At 44.0% G+C, this 19,863-nt stretch overlaps 1 protein-coding gene across 4 annotated transcripts in view; it reads left to right on the top strand.

Moving 5' to 3' along the window:
• MME (membrane metalloendopeptidase) overlaps positions 1 to 19,863 on the top strand; it is a 134,536-nt gene that overhangs the window by 54,583 nt on the left and 60,090 nt on the right. For all 4 annotated transcript variants that reach the window (XM_049867423.1, XM_049867420.1, XM_049867422.1 and 1 more), the window contains exon 4: positions 18,570 to 18,731. In XM_049867423.1, coding sequence (XP_049723380.1) covers positions 18,570 to 18,731 — 162 coding nt within the window. The remainder of the gene's footprint in view (positions 1 to 18,569; positions 18,732 to 19,863) is intronic.

Genomic DNA, 19,863 nt, shown 5'->3' with positions numbered 1-19,863 from the left:
TTGGTGAGATGATGGTTTGAGTAGGGAGACCACAGGAAGTAGGCTGGGTAGAAGAGAAAAACAAAGTGAAAGTGGAGTGGTTACAGGGTGAGTTCTCAGTGAAGTAGAAAAGCAGGTGTAGAGGAAATAAAGGAACGGAAAAACATGCAGATGGGAAATTCAGAGAGTGGTTTACCCCAGTTGAAAATTTCAAAGGTAGAACTTTTCTGGGTGATGATGACATCAGGATGTCACCATGAAAACTGGATGCATGGAAGCGTCGTGGAAGTGAAGGTTGGCGGGAGTTCAGGTCAAGAGATTCCTAAGTAGCCGAGGTTGTCCACATAGTCCCTGGTGTTACCTGGGAAGATGGTGGAACTTGTGAGAAGGGAAGACTGAGCAAGATATCTGAGTCTTTAATAAACAAAAATGGCTGCGTGGGCAGTCAGAAGGTGACAGATTTGAGGCTGGGCTGGTTGACTGGCCAAGACCAAGTAAGCACAGTGGAGAATGATGCTTGGATGCTGCATTAGGGTGATAATAGAAGGCTGGTCTTGCCTTCCGATTTTGTGGTGTAGTGGAGGGAAAGCGCAGGAGACAGCTTCAGGCGAAGGGCCTTCAGTTTAACCAGAGAGCTGGAGGGAGCCTTCCCATATGTAGGTTTAGGACTTAATATTGTCGTGCGGTCTGATTCCAGAAATGCACTTCTAATCCTCCTTTCTCACCTAAATCCTTTTCTTTTCTTCTCTCAAGAGGTGGGTTTGTAGGAGACGCCCTTCTGAAATGAGGTAAATATTTGCTGACAAGAGTAAGAGTCACAGAATCATAGGATTTGCCACCTGATCTAGAAATTATTTCATGCGGATTAGGGTTTTCAGCCCACATGTTGTCACATGTAATTATGTCACTCAAGTGGGATAAACAGTAACTGGTCAGAGGAGATACTGTAGAGCTGCCTGTCTGGCATTCCGTTGTGGGACTCTGTTAAATGGAATTAGAATTACTAATAAATTTATTTTGATTTATCTTTTCACTGCTACTACTACCCTACCCGATGCCATCGAGTCAATTCCAACTCATAGCAAGTCTATAGGACAGAGAAGAACTGCCCCATGGGGTTTCCAAGGAGTGGCTGGTAGATTTGAACTGCTGACCTTTTGGTCAGTAGCCATAGATAAAAGCTAGTGAAACAATGAATTCATAAAACAGAAAATATTTTGTCTAAACATTCCTCAGAGGCATAATCTTCTTTCAAAATTAAAGCAAAACGAAACAAACAAAAAACAGAATTGCCACATTTCAGAAGTCAAATGGCTTCTTTTTTAAAACTCTTCAATGTAGTGGGGTCTGACAATGGCATCTTAGCTGTGAAGCTAATGAAACCACTGGCTAGACTAGATGTTTGGAAAATCAAATTAAAGTCAATTAACAGGTAACCAATACCCAGCAATGGATTTGGTGCCTTGACTCCTAAGGCAAAAACAAGGAAGCCAACTGTACAGTGGTGGACATAGCCCCATTATGTGATTCAGTTTCCTTTTTGTTAATCAAGCCTTTCTTGAACTTCAAACAAATTCGTATTTTCAGAACTCCCCAAATCATTTTTTGGTGTTAGCTGCTGTCTAGTTGGCCCGGACTCATAGTGACCCCATGTACACAATGGAATGAAACTCTGCCCAGTCCTGCACCATCCCCATGATCAGGGTGGATCTGACCATTGTGCTCCACAGGGTTTTCATTGGCTGATTTTCAAAAGTAGATTGCCAGGCCTTTCGTCCTAGTCTGTCTTAGTCTGGAAGCCCGCTAAAAGCTGTTTGGCATCATAACAACATGAAGGCCTCCACTGACAGATGAGTGGCAGCTATACATGAGATGCATTGGCCGGTGATCGAACCCAGGTCCCTACGTGGAAGGCGAGATTTCTACCACTGAAACCATTGTCCCCTTCCCCCACCCCCAAATTATTAAGGACTTCTAATAAGGTATACTCGAGGAGCCGGTAGTTATTTAAAAATATTTTTCAGAGAAGGCCCTGAGATACTACATAAATCATGAACCGAAATCGTCCCCGGAGGGCACCTTTTAGCTAACAGATTGGCTCATAAAATAAAGAATATTAACAGCAAGTACTACACACCTTTAAAAAATCATATGTATAAGACCAAATGGTCAACAGTTACTCTAAAGCAAGGATGAAAGGATAAGGGGACAGGGAAGCCAGATTACGGGAAGAGAAACGTTCCAGAAGGAATTAAAGCGAATATTAACACATCATGAAAAATGTATCCAGTGTCTGAATAGTATGTGTTGTGATTGTTAAATGGGAACCTAACTTACCGTGTAAGCTTTCACCAAACACACAATAAAATATTACTTAAAAATATATATATATATATATTTTTTTTTTTTTCAGAAAAGAAAACTTTTGTCAAATCTTTACTGGTATAAAGAAATTAGGATTTTTTGATACCTCTATCAGTTTGAAACCAAAATGAATTCATTATTCTCAAACACATGCTATAGCCATTAATGATTTCACTAACTTGAAAGCCAAAAGGCAAAATAGTAATACTTTTATCTGCCACGGAGAAATAACTTAATCACATTTGAGTGAATCAAATAAGGAAGCAATATACGAAAAGTCATTAGCTGAACAGTTAATTTCTCAAAGCACCGTAACATAGTATTCTGTACCACGGGTCCGATAATATGCAGAGAAGAAATGGTCCAAGTGAAACCTTGGAAATTCCCCTTAAACTCATATCCGTGCAGATATGAATCTTTTAAAACAGAGGGAGGTAATTACAGTGTTGATGTTGTTAGGTGCCATCGAGTCGGTACCAACTCATAGTGGCCCTGTGTACCCCCACGTGTCTGTTAGTTTGTCGTACTGTGGGGCTTGCGTGTTGCTGTGATGCTGGAAGCTATGCCACCGGTATTCAGATATCAGCAGGGTCACCCATGGTGGACAGGTTTCAGCTGAGCTTCCAGACTAAGGCAGCCTAGGAAGAAGGACCCGGCAGTCTACTTCTGAAAAGCGTTAGCCAGTGAAAACCTTCTGAGTAATAACAGTAGGCGCTATGAAACGCCACATGATGTACTTCGACCGTGATAATAAAAACAAACAAAGAAAAAGACGTGGGAAGATTCCAACAAAAGTTGGCCAACTCTGACTGAGCTCCATGGAAGGTCCCAATTTCAGGATCAGCCCATACCAGGCCTGACACTCTCTGAGGCTAAGGTCAGTCAGTGGCTCCTCATCCAGCCAGCCTTGCTGATCACCTCCGACCCCAGCTCTAGTGAGCGTGTTCCTGTCTTTTCCCTGGGGATCTCACTCCTGGCTCATTGCCCAGTTGTGGAATCTGAGTTTCTGCCTTTTGTCCTTGTCTCCTGAGGCTGAAATCTAGCTTAGCTCTTAACCTCATCACCTTTTACCAGACCGCCTGCTGGTTATAGCTCCGTGGCCGCAGCTGCCTGCCTGGTCCTCACCCACGTAGCTTCTTTCCATTGCTCTTAGCTGGGGACTTCTCTGTTGCTAATCTTGTGAGGGTCATCTAAAATCTGATTCAGTGTCACTGGACTGGCTCAAACCACTTCTACCTCAGCCCTGTTTAGGAAAATGACAAACATTTTGTATGAAAGGAAAAAATGTTTCTTTGTTTACAGGGGAAGTCCAGCTTCCCTAATTTTCGTGTGCCAACACAGAAAGCCAAGGATCCCACTTTTCCCTCCCATCAGTTACCATACCTATTAATTAAAAAAAAAAAAAAAAAAAAAAAAACACTTGGAGGAATTAGTTGTCTAATTTATTTAAAAAAGGGAAATTTAATTATGTGTGAAAAATCCAAAATTTTTCAGATATGACCTATCTGACATTAAATGAGCAATAGAAATCCTTTTTTATTCAGTGTAGTCATAGAAAATTGAAACCAGCCTCAAAATATTTTAAGATTCTGATACAGTCTGTGTGTGGTTTTTAAACTTTGTAAATAACAGATGGGGATAATTTACGGTATGGAGAATTTATTAATTGAGAATGAAGGGTCTTTTTGTAGTGGCCCTTATAGGCTGATCAATGTGCTACGTGTTGGGATTAGAATCATTAATGCAAACGTATTGATTATTATAGAAAATAGAATTATTATCTTTATGTTCTATAGGTTACTCGAGGATACGCTTTGAATTATTTCTTAGAAATCACACTGCCCATACTGGTAACTGTGTAGTTGATGGTCTAAGGCTCCAGTCTCCAGAATGATGCGTTAGGAACCTTACAGAAGAGGTTGGCCAGCAGCTTAACATCTGAAGTCTGCAAGAACTCTATCTGAGTTCATGGAGAGAACTTGCCCAAGCTAGGACTAGTGAAAGCGTAAGTTGACTTGGCAGGGTATGTGTGAAAAAGATGATTTAGAACCTTGTGACCAGTCATAAAGCCAGGTGCCCTTGACAGACTTCCAGGACAGGGTGGGCTGTTTCCTGCAACCTCAGCAACGGTAGATTACTTTTCCCACCAGCAGTTGCCTTCCCTTCACTGGACAGGATGATCAAGTCCAGGGCTCCTCTTATTAGTTCTATCAATCAAAGATACACAGGGCTCCTCTCACAGGCTGAAGCCTGGGTGTCTTAGTTAACTAGTGCCGCTGTAACAGAGAGACCACAAGTGGGTGGCTTTAACCAACAAAAATTTATTCTCTCACCCTAGGAGGGTAGAAGTCCAAATTCAGGGCGCCAGCTCCAGGGAGAGCTTTCTCTCTCTGTCAGCTCTGGGGGAGGGCTCTTGTCCTCAATCTTCCACTGGTCTAGGAATGTCTTGGCACATGGATCCTGGGTCTAAAGGACACATTCCGCTTTTGTGGTGGTAGGAGGTCTCCCTGTCTCTCTGCTTGCCTCTCTCTTTTATATCTCAAAAGAGATTGACTCAAAGTACAACCTAATCCTTTAGATTGAGTCCTGCCTTATTAACACAACTGCCTCTAATCCTGCCTTATTAACATCTTAGAGGTAGGATTTAGAACACATAGAAAAATCACATCAGATGACAAAATGGTAGACTGGGAATCATGGCCTAGCCAAGTTGACACATTCTGGGGAGACACGGTTCAATCCACGGGACTGGGGAACCTAGCTCTTACCCTGCCTTCATCCCAACCAGTCCTTTAATTCTCCACTCTCACAGAGATCCACTCTGTACTCCAGTTCTCCTTCAAGGCCTTCACCTACCTTCTTTCCTTGCAGCATAGCCCAATACCTGGCACTCACGTGTCTGTTCAGTTGCTAAAAGAATGAATGAAGTGTTCTTTGCTCTTCCACCTTTGAGACTGACTAAAGTCTCCTTATTTCTTTAGGGAGGGCGTTTCTTGACTCCAGCCAGACTAGGCTTGCTATTCTTGTTCGATGCTCTCAGGACACTGTGTGATGTCCCTCTTATAATTCACATCATGCTTGTTAGTTACTTGTCCAGTAACCTTTGCCCACTGTACTGTAAAATTTGACTCTTTCTATCTTGTTCATCATTCTATTCCCAGCAGCTAGCAAGGTAGGTGACTCGTGAGTAAGTCGGCAATAAATATTGCTTGAATAAACAAATATATTCTCAGGTTCTTTATCTTGAGGTCACAAAACCATGGTTGCCTAGGCGAGGTGATTTTTCAGGGCACCTGAAACACAAATATGGCGGCACAGCCATGTTTCTAGTCTGGCTCCGTCCCGCTTATGTAAGTCAGATTCCTCCACTCTTGTTTCCCTGTCAGGGTTCCTAAGTTTAGCCCTTTTCTGTCTGATGCATCTCCGTTGCTAGCAGGAAAGTCAATTACTCCCTTCTCAGCTGTCTAATTTTCCTTGCTATTTCTACCCTTCTTAGCTAGATCTAGGTCAGCGTGGAAACAGGTTCTGCATAGGCTTCTTTTTCCCTTTGATTTCCTGCTTCAGGGAGAGTTTTCAGCTAATGTCCTATGCAGATAAATATGTAAATATTTCCAGTTCTCCATGACCAAAGTCACTACTGGTCTGGCTTTTTTTTTTTCCAACTCTAGTTTTCTCTGAGCTTCTTCCTTCTCAACAGCTTATTGAGTTATATCTCTGTGTCCTCCCCCTCTCGGACGCCATTATGCAGCCCTCCTTCAGCTATGTCTCTGTGTCCTCCCCCTCTCGGACGCCATTATGCAGCCAAGAGCTGCTGGTCTTCAGCCGTCATCATATCAGGCTCCTCTGTCCCTGGTTGCTTAATTCATAACAAGCCGATTCCTGGTCCGCTCACACATACAACATAAGCTCATTTATGGCAGCACACTGCAGGCAACTCCTTATCACTAACCAGGTACCACTTACCATCAGTTAGACTTTGGCTCTTGGCGACCCCATGTGTGTCAGGGTAGAACTACGCTCTGTAGGGTTTTCAAATGCTGGTTTTTTGGAAGTAGATGACCAGGCTTTTCCTCCAAGGCACCTCTGAGTGGACTCGAACCACCAACTTTTTAGTTAGCGGTGAACGTGTTAACATTTGCACCACCCAGGGGCTCCTCCTTATCTCTAGATTACATATAAAATAGGAGCCTTACTTGTCAATCGAACACTGGATAAATTTAGGGATTGAAAATAAGCACTGAGCTGAACAAAAGAACCCTTCATATCTAGATATAATTTATATCATAGGAGTTCACGTGCACCATAAGAGAGACAGTCTTCTTAAAGATGAAAGCCTGCAAGCTTCACGAAGTCAGGGATTATGTCTGTTCATGGTATACTCAATTACTAATAGTGTTGGACATATAGAGGCACTCAAAAGTACTTACCAAAATGAAATGAAAAGCTTCAGAGCCTGTTCATGGTCCATAGGGAGGAAATCTTTTTGGAGAAAGGCAAAATGATTCAGCACCATCCTTTGGGTCTTCTATAACCAAGAAGAGTTATCTATTCATTGAAAAATATGAACACATGGAATCAAATACTGTCTTGTGCCAACTGAATGTTTATTGTTGTTGTTGTTGTTAGCTGCCTTCAAGTCGAATCCAACTCATGGAGTTACGCTGTGCTCCATGGGGTTTTCTTGCCTGTGGTCTTAATGGAAGGAGATTGCCAGGCCTTTCTTTTGTGGTTCTGCTGGGTGGGTTCAGACTGCCAGCCTTTAGGTTCACACTTGAGTTCCAACCATTTGCACCACGTAGGGACTTCTGCTTACTTTGTTAGTGGACACATAAGATCATCATGACTCGAAATCAACTCAACAGCGACCAATAACAACAGCAAATACAGTAGTGCTCCATAGAGAAAACCTTTTCACAGGTTTAACTGCAGTTCAAGGAGCATTTAAAAGCACCGTTGACCCTGTTGTTACCCTCCTGCTGTGGTCGTCCTGTCGCCACTCCCTAACCAGAATTGATGCAAAGACAGAACGTCTTGAATTACTCTCCGTAATTATATATCATTGAAGTCTGCCGTGTCCTTGGCCAACAATATGATCCAAAATGACAAAATGTTTAAAGGGGAGGAACATGAATATGTAATCTCATTGCTTCTTCTTGAGAGACATCTACCAGTGTGCAGGGAGCTTAGGATCTAACTGCTAGAGTTACTGAGGGAACAATGTAGCCTTTTCATAGCCTTCTACACCTTTCCTTAAAAGAGGAACATTGCCATTTTATTAAATTATAGTCAACATGCAACCCTAATAACTTCAACGATATATTTAAATTGTAGTATAATCCCTGATGGAGCCCTGGTTAAGCATTCCGCTGCTAACCAAAAGGTCAGCAGTTCTAATCCCCTGGCCACTCCTTGGAAACCCTATGGGAAGGTTCTACTCTGTCCTATAGGGGTGCTATGATTCAGAATTGACCCACGACAATGGGTTTGGTTTGGGTTTTATAATCCCTCTTAGCTTTTTGCTATCAAAATTCTTTTAGGTAAAAAAAAAAATTCTTTTAGGATTCAAAATGCAAATGGGACCTGGAAAAGAAAAAAAGATTATTTTTAGGTTCATGGCAGTTTAACTGTAACGCTGTTACAGGGCTTTCATTTATTAGCAGAATATGTTTCTAGTTGGGGATTTTGGAGGAATCCCAAATGGAAACCGATTGGCTGTCTTGTCTTGGCTATGAGCCATTCATTGAAATGGGCACTGAGATAAGGCTGAAGAATTTCACTAATTTGGGGAGTATCCACTAACGGTTATTATTGTGGGTCCCTTAGACTTGAGATTTCTGCAATTATCTCAGTGAGTTCTAAAATCCAGGGCCAAATGAGGTGACGAAATTCATCTAGCTACGTTCATGTGAGGGAGCAATTAAAACCTTAATTGAGCAGCAAGAAAAACAGTGGCTGCTCTGTGACTTGGTTTGGATTCTCCCCCTCTCTATATATACAGCATCTTAATTTCTTTCATATTATTTGGAGTTATGGCAGGATAATATTGTGGAAAAAAACCACCTGCTTAAAATTATACTTAGGCTTAATCTAAATTAGGAGCCCTGGTGGCGCGGTGGTTAATGTACTTGGCTGCTAACAAAAAGGTTGGTGATTCAAACCCACCAGCTACTCCTTGAGAGAAAGATGTGGCAGTCTGCTTCTGTAAAGATTGATAGCCTTGGAAACCCGATGGGGCGGTTCTACTCTGTCCTATAGGGCCTCTATGAGTTGGAATCAACTCAACCGCAACGGATTAGAGGGTGTTCAGGAGCCCTGGTGGAGCAGTGGTTGAGTGCTCAGCTACTAATTGAAATGTTGTTCGGTAAAGATGACAGCCTTGGAAACCCAATGGGGCTGTTCTACTCTGTCCTATAGGGTCGCTATGAGTTGGAATCCACTCAAAGGAAGTGGTTTTGGTTTTTTGGTTCAATCTAAATTCATGTTGGTGCCCTTGGGCATGATGTGTAAGCACTCTGAGCCTAGGTTTCCTTATGATAGGGGTAACATATCCTACTTTATAGGACAATGACAAGGAAGACAAATAACTAAAGCCAGATGGGCAGTTTACAGAGTAGTTAAGATACCAGACTCTGGGCTATGAGGTGATTGGGTTCAAACCCTAGCTTTGGTACTTACCAACTGTATGACCTTGGGCAAATTACTTAGCCCCAGTATCTACATCTCTAAAATGGGGACAAAAATATACTTATCATACAGGGTCAAGTGAGAATAAACATTGAAGCATTTAGAAAGTGCTTAGTCGGCAGTAAGCAGGAGGAGCCTGTGTTAGTCCCCAAGGATGACCCCAATGTAGTACCACAAACCAAGTAGCTTCAAACCACAGATATTTAGTCTCTCAAAGTTCTGGACACTGGAGGCCCAAAATCAAGGTGAAGTTTTCCGTTCTATTTACATTTCTATTCTACATGTAAATCTGATAGTGAATGGATTTCAGGTTAGCTATTTACTGGTAAGGCTGAGGGTCAGCGAAAGAGAAGATCCTCAACGAAATGGATGGACACAATGGCTGCAGCAATGGGCTCAAGCACAGCAACGATCATGAGTATGGTGCAGGACCGGGCAGTTTTGTTCTGTTGTGCATGGGGTCGCTGTAAGTCAGAGCCGACTCCGTGGCACCTGAGAACGACGACACTTATAGGGGTGCACCTGCACGTGTGTATGTGTGTATACGTGTGTTGTATGTATAAGAGCTACACATTTAAGATAAATTGGTCGCGTGTACATAGGAAATAGGTGAGGGCCCTGTGGCTCAGAGGTCGAAATCTCACCTTCCGTGTGAGAAGCTATGGTTCCATTTCCTGCCAGTGTACCTTAAGCACAGCCACCACCCATCCGTCAGTGGAGGTTTGAGTGTTTCTGTGATGCTCCATAGATTTCAGTGGAGCTTCTGGACTAAAACATACTTAGGAAGAAAGGCCTGGCTTTCTCCTTCCAAAAAGCAGCCATTGAAAACCCTATGGATCACAATGGTTTGATCCCAGTGTGCATGGGGTCGCCATGAGTCTGGGGCAACTTGACAGCAGGTAACAACAACAACAAATATGAAGTATAATGATAAATGAAACAAATCTGTCTTAGAAGAAATACAACTTTGGAAGCAGGGATGGCGAGACTACCTCTCACATACTAGGGACATGTTATCAGGGGGAATCAGTCCCTGGAGAAGGACATCATGCTTGGTAAAATAGAGGGTCAGCGAAACAGAGGAAGACTCTGAACAAGTTGGATGGTCACAGTGGCTGCAACAGTGGGCTCAAGCATAACAATTGTGAGGATGGGACAGGACCGGGCAGTGTTTTGTTATGTTGTACATGGGGTCGCCATGAGTTGGAACCACCTGAACAGCACCTAACAACAGCAGTGATAAATTAATTATTCTCAAAAACCAAAAAAACCAAATCCAGATTCCGACTCATAGCGACCCTATAGGACAGAGTAGAACTGCCCCGTAAAGTTTCCAAGGAAGGCCTGGTGGACTCGAACTGCCGACCCTTTGGTTAGCAGCCATAACACTTAACCACTATACCACCAGAGTTTCCAAACTACATGCAAAAATAGGTCTCCTCACTTGAGGGTGGCAGCTATACAGAGTAAATTATTGTGATTGGAAACTTCCCCCCAAGTCTACTTGCTTAAGTCCTCAGAGAGTTTCTGAAAAGTTGGGTAGTGTTTGCCCTTCTTAATGCTGACCAGTTAGGCCGGTATAACACAGGACCTTGGTTTACGGAGCACTTACCAGTGGTCGACAGCACATGTTTGAATTAAGTAATAAACTAGCAGTCTAGATTACATTCAGCACCAGGCATCCCCCCGCCCCCCTTCCTCCACCCTTCTTCAACCAAGGCATCACAAAAGCAATTTGGGTGCAAGGGTTTTCATTTATAAGTGAGGAACGGATTGTGGAAGAATCCAGAATGTTCATGATGAAAGCCATTTGGTTTTTATTAGCACAAGCGTCCATGTGCTTGCTAATTTTCAGTTGTTTTCACTTCAGGAATGGTCCCCCAGATTCTAGTTTCCACGCTGCTGCCTTTTGAATGGAGTCCTTTGTGACTGTTGTGATTACATTGCATTTTCCTTGTGTTCTTTCAAAACGTTCTGACTTTGCCTTAATTTTAGTCAGGGCCTGGTGAGAGGAGGAGGCAGCAGGGCAACAGGACTGGCGGTGCTCTCAGAATGTTGTCAAAGGAGATTTTTAAATTGTCAAAAAGTTGCCTGGTATAGGGATATCAAGCTTAGTGTCTGCTAATGAAGCTAGCATTTATGGTAGAAGATTGGGGCAGAGATGGGTGTCCCAGTGTCTTCACAAAAGACCATTTGCTTCTGGAGGCTCCAACATCTTCTTGACCTCTTCCGGACACTTCCAGAACAGTCATAAGCCAGGCTGATTATAGTGATTTTAAGATACTGAAATGAAAGTGTTGTGTGGTTGGGGTCAGGAAGCCAAGGGCTTAGGCAGATCGAAGGGAATAAGCTAAAAACAACCTTGCTCATATGCTATTTCCTAAACCTATTTTCATGCTGAACAAGAAGAGTCGATGGAGAAATCTTTGTCCTGGGGCTGGGGGGGAGGTGTATCTGTGGTGCGTATACTGTAAATAAATGCCTAACCTGATTAAATGTGGTTAACACACAACCAAGACAAAAACAAAAACTAGGTGCTGCCAAGCTGACTCTGACTCATGTTGACCCCACACGCGTCAGAGCTGAACCGTGTTCCACAAGGTTTTCAGTGGCTGATTTTCCGCCCTTCTCCTGAGGCACCTCTGTGGACTCGAACCGCCAGTCTTCTGGTTAGCAGCTGAGTGGCTTAACCATTTGCACAACTCAGGGATTTTAGTGGCCAGGGTTTTTAAAAATGGAGTAGTAACTGAAAAAGAAAAAAAATTGGAATCCCAGTCACATATATCTTTTGCCTGCTTTGTGCATTTTCCTGCATGTTTCAAAAAGCCCCAGAGACATAAGTATTTCCTTAATTCCCTTGAATTCATTCACACAGGGGAACATCAATGACCCACTAAGCAGGGCCCAACATGAAATAAAATTAAAGCCATAAAACCAGTTCCTAGAGCACAGAACCATGTGCCATCCAGTTTATTCATTTGCTGCTTATGACAATCAATACTCATTTATTTCAGGTGTCCCTGTTTTACTGACAGTTGCCCCAGGAGCCCTTGGTGAACACAAAAATTCTTTAAAAACACATGTACAAACCATACCAGAAGACAAGACTTTATCAAGTAAATAACCAAACCAAACCTGTTTCCGTGGATTCGATTCCAACTCATAGCGACCCTATAGGACAGAGTAGAACTGCCCCATAGGGTTTCTAAGGAGTGACTGGTGGATTCAAACTGCCAGCCTTTTGGTTAGCAGCTGAGCTCTTAACCACTGCGCCACCAGGGCTCCAGTACAATAAATGCACATGCATGAACGTTGAAATACTTGTTGTGTATAGTGCCAAAAAATCCTATTTTCAGTTGGAAAACTATTTGATGTTGTTGGAAAGCAGATAGGAAAGGGGAGACTTCTGGGCGCAGAGACCACTGGCATTCAAAAGCAGACCAGGGGCTGCCCCTTCCTGAGGTAGACATGTAGGGGGATCCAGTGTAGCTGGATTTGAGCCATCTCTCAGCGTGTTTGACAGACCGCTGGAGCGATTACGCCTCGAGCCTGTTGCCTGAGATGGAGCGATCATCTCAAAGGCACAGAAAGTCAAGCTCAACAAAAATGTGCCTTGAACAAAGCCTTGGCCATTAGAGAGGAGACGTGATTCTGACCACAGTACAGTCTCTGCTCTCGTGGTCCCCTGAAACCCAGGCGTGCTGGCTCTTGTGCTTCTTGGCAGAGGGAGGGATGGCGCAAAACAGAAGAGAGCTGTTTACTTGAAGGTACAAGGGGCTCTGCTTTGAGACCTCCGGGAAGAGAGAGGCATTTGCCCCTCCCAAGCAGCTCCAGCACTCCACGGGGTCTGGGTCACGGATGCTGTCTGGGGGAAACAGGTTATGAAGGCCAAAGTCAGCAGAGCAAAGTGGAGGCCAGGGGGTGTTGGCTTGTGCGTGAGACTCACGTGAGGTTCTCTGCAGCTTTGCCAGGGACTCACAGGAGACTGAAGTGCCCTGGGAATGTGTGATTATGATGCAAGCCCATTTGCTCTTGCAGACTGGCAAGGCAAGAGTAATATGGCTGATACACATACAGATGGGACCATCTTTACATTCGGTTGCAGGATCCTTTTGTCCTCACACCCCGTGTTAATCTAATGTCTCATCTGGTGGTTCTCCCACACCAGCTGTGCATAGAACTATTTACCAAGCCTTTTAAAAATTACCTGAACCCACCCTGAAGATTCTGATTTAATTGGTCGGGGGTGGATCCCGGGCATCCGTATGTTTATAAGGTCTCACTGCTGACTCATGTGTTGAGCCAGGGTTGAAAATACTGGTCTAGGACATAATCGCTGAGATTCTTCACTCTCCATCATCCAATACGCTCCCAGTGCAGCTTAGGCAGGAGCCTTGCTCTGGTCCACCTTGTAGATGGGCCTTTGAACACAACTGGCCTCCACGCCCCTTTCCTGTCTGCTGACCCCGCCGTGAACAATCCATGTCTTTTCCCTCTCCTTCTTCTGGCCACTGCACACCCTCTGAGTCCTGATACCTTCTCCTCCCTTTGCCCCAGCATCAGATGCTGGAGAGAAGACTGGCATGGGAAAAGTTGGAGGTTGGAGGAGAAGGGAGATTGTAGCTGCAGAGAGGCAGGGAGAGAGGAAGTGAGGAAGAGGGCAGGGCAGGGGGAAAACAGAAGGTAATTGGGAAAGAGTGGGGAGGGGGAAGGTGAAGAGGGCAGTTGCTGTTTCTTGCTGATGGCTTCACCCTGCACTCCCATCCTACTGCCTGCAAAGGATGGAGGGAAGAGCATGAGCGTGGAGCCCCACACACCTGGGCTCCACCATTTCCTAGCTGCCTGATCTCGGGAAAACTACTTAATGTTTTACAGCTAAAGAGCGGTGGCGCTCTGGGATCCGAAACCGATCTGTCTGACTTGGTCTGTCTGACTTAACCTGTTGCCATCTAGTCCATTCTGACTTGTGGCGACAGAGTAGAACTGCTCCATAGAGTTTTCTCAGCTGTAATCCTTACAGAACCAGATCACCAGGCTGGGCTTGAACCACTAACCTTTAGGTTCATAGTCTAGCACAGAAACAGTTTGCACTACCCAGGGACCTTAAGAAGACAAGCAATTTCCCAGCCTGCATAGCATCTCCCGGTCCATAAAAACCAAAAAAAACAAAAAACAAACCCGTGGCCATTGAGCCGATTCCAGCTCATAGCGACCCTATAGTCCCAGTCCATACTCACCCTATAACCCATTGCCGTCGAACCCATTCTGACTCATAGTGGCAGAGTAGAACTGCCCCAGAGGGCTTCCAAAGAGCAGCTGGTGGGTTCGAACTGCCGACCTTTTGGTTAGCAGCCAAGCTGTTAACCACCATGCCACCAGGGTGCTGGGACTCACACAATAGACCCTCGGAAATAAATCCAGTAATTAATAACCTCCCAGAAGGTACTTCAGCTTGTTTTTAAATTCCATAGTCAAATAAGTTGGGAGAATGTTACAAGAAGATTAGTTGGGGAAAAAAATGGTGTGCCGTTTATTATCAGCCTGGAGCATTCAGCGTTGTCATTCATAGGAAATAAGCTCATTATTAATAGAAGATTATTGTTGCTGTCTTTATGTGACTATTTTCTAAAATTAAAATTAACTTTTTTTTCTCATTGCAAAAGCGATGCCTGCGCATCTAATACAAATTGGAAAATACAGATAACCAAGTAACACAGAATCAAACACGCTCATAACCCCTCACCCAGACAGAGCTGCTGTAAACACCGTAGTATCTATCCTTGCAAACTTCCTGGGCTTTTATTCCGATAAGATAATTAAAACTCACAGTGTACTATATTTCACTTGACAGTATCTGGCCAATAACATTCCCTGTTAGTTTGTCTTTGCTACATCCCCATTAATGTTTACAGGTTAAGGTGAATACTGCTTGTTTGTTTTGCAGCCACATTTGTTTACTCAGATGTCAGAGACCCACAGATAAAGAAACCTCTGAAGAGCCCAGGTGTGGCTAGGTGGAGAGGCTGAGTAATTCAAAACAAAGTACAAGACAGTAAAACAGTCAACACCAGTTTGACAGTCGCACGTCTGTTTCCCGTGGCCCTTCGGCCCACAGGTCTGCCGCTGACTTCAAAGAACAGTCGGCCACAGAGGAGGTCCAGAGGATAAGGGAAGGGGCAAGATGAGAATTAAACCCACGATAAGAGATTAAGGTTGATCGAAGACCCCGCAAAAAAGTGGTAGCTCAGGAGTTGCCTTGGCCTGTGGCCCCGAAATATTCATCAGTCCCTTTTCCCTTCAGATGAGCGCTCTGGTCAAAGGGAAATTTAAAATGTGGCTACAGGAAGGAGCTAGCAAAATGGCCGCTTCCTGACTCTTGTTTGCACGTCCTTCAAGAAGGGTTTGAATGCTGCTCCTTTAGTTAGCTGTTCAGACACTAGTTTAACTGGACTACGTGTCAGGGAAGCCAAGTCAGCCTGAGAAGGGAAGGGTAATGGTTCTGCCTTGGGAGGTGTAGGAAGTACGGTTGCGTTCAGGTGGGCAGTGCATTTGCGCTCATGAGCACAGAACTGGAACCACCATTCATCTTTTTTTTTAGGGTGTTTCAAAGGGCATGTGGTATTTCCAGATGGGCAATAAGAACTGGGCACCAGTATACGCCCGAGTAGGAGCTTACTGCTTCTCCCCGTACTATGACACACACTGTTTCCCCAGAGAGGGGAAGAACATCGCACTTGCTCCCAAAATGGCAGTAGCCTTTACAACATTCAGTGTAAAACTTTTAAAGTATCTTAAAAGAGAAGAGTTACATAAAATTGCATAAAATGTCCTCTCAGAAGGTCCTTAGTTAGCACGCCTTTCAGTCTCCTGTTTTCTGGTTATTTTACTTTGCATGATAATCCTCTACGGATTTCGGGTCTGTGTGTTCACGTCCCCTGTCTTCATATCTGTTTCCCTCAAAGCTCAAGGGAGTTACTTTTTCTCTCTCCCATTTTTAAGTTGATTTCCTGATCTTTACCTCAGGTTTCAGTGAAGACTCTCACTGAACTCTCTGGGTTCGAACCCAGAAGGCCTGGCACTCTGCTTCTGAAAACTCAGCCACTGAAAACCCTGTGGCGCACAGGTCTGCTCTGACACACTTGGGGTCATCGTGAGCTGGAATCAACTTGACGGCAACCGGTTTTTAATTGGGGCAGATGGGGTTGTGTGAGAACATAATGAGAGAAGCTTCACTGGGTATCCTAGGGTTAGAATGTGCTGTGGAATATGGATTTTATCCTGAATGCAATAGGGCTGTATTGAAAACCTGTAACTGGCGACATGGTAAGCTGACATGTTATGAGACTGTTAATCTGACTGTGGGTGACAGGATGGTCTGGGTTGGAGGGCAGTCTGGGGTCACCAGTAGAGCTTGAGAGAATGATGGCCTGAAATAGAATGGGAACAGTGGGAATAGGAAGGAGGGACTGAGCTCTGGAGGTGGTCACATGAGAACCAAGGATGTGCAGGAAGGGGAAGTAAGAGTACTCATAGATGTTTCGGTCACACTCACACCCAAACATTACTGCACCGCGACTACCTAGGTCCATGCTAGCTCGGTGATGGGAACACAGAGGTTCATAACATTCCCAGTTGGTTCCCAGAGTGAAAAATAACAGCCCAAAGTAGCCTGATCTGTGCATTGAAGACTGAACGAGACCAAAAACACTCAGACATTCAGAGGAAGAGTTGTCCCCCAAGGCATGGAGTCCTGGCAGCTTCGGAGAAAGGGTAGGGTTTGGAAAGATGGAAGGGGAAGTTAGAACCTTAGGAGGAGGGAGGGTTCTGGTTGGAGAAAGGGCCAGGAGCAAAGGCACAGGGGTGGGAAAACACATGGAATGTTTGCGGCACATCAAGCAGGCCCACCTGATCGGGGCAGAGAGTTTGTCTAAAAAAGTAGAGAGGAAAAATGAGATAGTAGAGAAGTATGTTGTGTCTGGTAAAGGTTTAGAGGCCAAATTAAAGACTTGGTTGTTTCATCTGGGCCAAGTCCAGCTACTGACATTTCTGAATAAGGGAGTAGCCAGTGCAAAATGGTGTTTTAGGAAGTTTAATCTGTAGAAGGTGTGCACGGTGTATAAGAGTAGGGAGATGGGACTAGCAAGGTGAGTGGTTAGGTGGCTTCTAGTCCAAAGGGAGTGAAGGTATAAACTAGGTTAACACTGAAAGTGGAGAGAAAGGAGTTACTCTGATAAGCCCAAGGGAGAGGGAGGCACAGAGCCTTTACCCAAGGTTTCAGACCTGAAAAGCTGTGATGACTGTGCTGTGCACCCAAGTATAGAAGTCAAAGGAGGAGGGCCTGGCTTGGAGGCAGCCCAGAGAGTCCAGAAGGTGATTAGAAATGAGGGTTTGAGGCTCAGCTGGAAAACAGGTTGACCACACTATGTCGAAAAACTCCACGCAGCTCAGCGACTGTTTGGAGGTTTTAATGAATTAACTTGTTTATTCAGAAAGTAAAGTATTTTCAAAAGCTTGTTGGAGAACTAATATTATCTTGATACAGCTGAATTCTCAATTGTTCTTTTGCCTTCACAGTGTATGTGAAGACAGTGAGGAGGGCAGTGGGGTTTTCTCTGATTATTCCAAACGTGGAACTTGTGGGCCCCCCTACATGTCCTTTTTTCTTCTCTTCAGTGGTAATAACTCATGTTTTGGATGTCTTTCTCTCAACGGCAGCACCTAGCACAGTTATTGTAAATACCCAGCGTTGGCGGATTTTCATTTTCATTGTAGTTCTCAAAGATAAAAGAGTGGACATGAGAAAACTAACAAGCTGATACAGGGGTGATTTTATAATGACAGAAGCTACATAAACAAAAGCAAATCGGGTGTCAGATTTGAATTGCAAAAAATTTGTAAACCAGGCCTCAGAAGTAATAACTGTAGCTTCGGATCCTTATTAAAACGCTAAAATCCATCAAGTCCTTCATCCCTTGAAGGCGTAGAGACATTTAAAAGTCACAGCACTTTGCAGAGCAGTCAGCAGCTAAAGTTACCGAGTGAAGAAGAGTGAAGTCGTATTAACCCCAGACCCAGACAGTCAAGGCTAAGTAGACCCCTTCTTTTTATTTCTGAGGTAAGAACTAGCAAGAACCTCAGTTATTTGGGAGAGAAGCAGGGATACAGTGGGGGGAACCAAGACTTCTCGAGAATAAACCAATCACCAAGAGTAAAGGAGAAGAGGGTTACGCACAGATAATATTCATCGCTCCATGTGAATTGGTTACACAAGTTAGAAAAAGGAGCATCAGCCCAGCTGACTTGATAATAAAGATGATACCAAAATCAAACCCATTGCCATCGAGTCGATTCTGACCCGTAACGACCCTATGGAACAAAGTGGAACTGCCCCATAGGGTTTCCAAGGAGTGGCTGGTGGATTCGAACTGCCAACCTTTTGGTTAGTAGCCAAGCTCTTAACCCCTGCGCCACCAGGGCTCTATTTCCCCTGTGAAAGTACGTAAGAAATACAACCTTAGTTTTTACTTTCTCTGGTCTTCCAGCTGCTCGTCTGATGGAGAACATGGATGGCACGGTGGAGCCCTGCACAGACTTTTTTAAATACGCCTGTGGAGGCTGGTTGAAGCAAAACATCATTCCTGAGACCAGCTCCCGTTACAGTAACTTCGACATTTTAAGAGATGAGCTAGAAGTCATTTTGAAAGGTTAGTGAAGTTTGTTTCTATGCACTAAAGGCTTCCCTCTTAACATTCACCCCTCTGCCACCGCCTTTTTAAGAGATGCCATCATAAAGAGAACTGCAAAACATCAAAGTCAGTAATGATGTGGGTTTTGTGGCCCCGCAGAGTTACTCCGAGGTGGGTAGAATTGAAATGAATATGTTGACAGTGCTTAGCACTCTTGCTTTCATTTGTCAGTAAACATACAATAAAGCCCCATATCAAGGTGCCATCATCATCTCCCTAGAGATGTCATCTTTATTCCATTTTACAGAATAAAATATGTAGATGATTGCCACTAAACAGCACCACCATGGTTTCCCTATCCCAGCCTGGGTTGAGGTCACTAGAAGGCGCTGTGAGATTACTCCTAGTGACCCTATAGGACAGAGTAGAACTGCCCCATTGGGTTCCCAAGGATCAGCTGGTGAATTCAAACTGCTAACCTTTTGGTTAGCAGCCAAGCTCTTAGCCATTGTGCCACCAGGCCGCCACTCTTTAGAGCAAGTGTACTTATTCTAACCCAGCTAAGGTACTCTTCCTTGGAAGCTGAAAAAGTCCATGACCAACCCTTGCTATCCTCCATCTATTCTCTTCTAGAAGTTAGTTTGTAGAAAAACAATCTTTCATAGTTTCTGACAACTAAACAAACAGAACAGTTCATTGGATTCATATGGAGTATGAAGAGTACAATCACATAAAGATAACTATTTTCCAGCCATCATGAGAACTATCTATATTAAATTCTTTTATTATGATTTGTTTTCTTTTTTAATCTCAATTTCAAGAAAAGTGACTGTCATTTATGGCAGATCAGTACACATCACTGTTCACAAAAACAAACAAACAAAAAAACAAGATAACCTAGTCCAAGAGACTGTCATCTCACTTGACCGATAAAACTTAACTCCAATTCTGCACTAGGAAGAACGTTCTGGTAAGGGATTTGGTTTGTCCTCCAGGTGGTTGGAGTGGAGAGGGAGTGAACATGCATCCAGAAAAACAGATTGTTTACTGAACCTACGTCAAAAATGGAAACCCTGGTGGCGTAGTGGTTAAGTGCTACAGTTGCTAACCAAAAGGTCAGCAGTTGGAATCCACCAGGCGTTCCTTGGAA

The sequence above is a fragment of the Elephas maximus genome, chromosome 23 (genome assembly GCF_024166365.1).
Source record: "Elephas maximus indicus isolate mEleMax1 chromosome 23, mEleMax1 primary haplotype, whole genome shotgun sequence".
Classification (NCBI taxonomy): Eukaryota; Metazoa; Chordata; class Mammalia; order Proboscidea; family Elephantidae; genus Elephas; species Elephas maximus.
The sequence above is the reverse complement of the archived record's forward strand: the minus strand, read 5'-3'. Positions and strand labels throughout refer to the sequence as shown.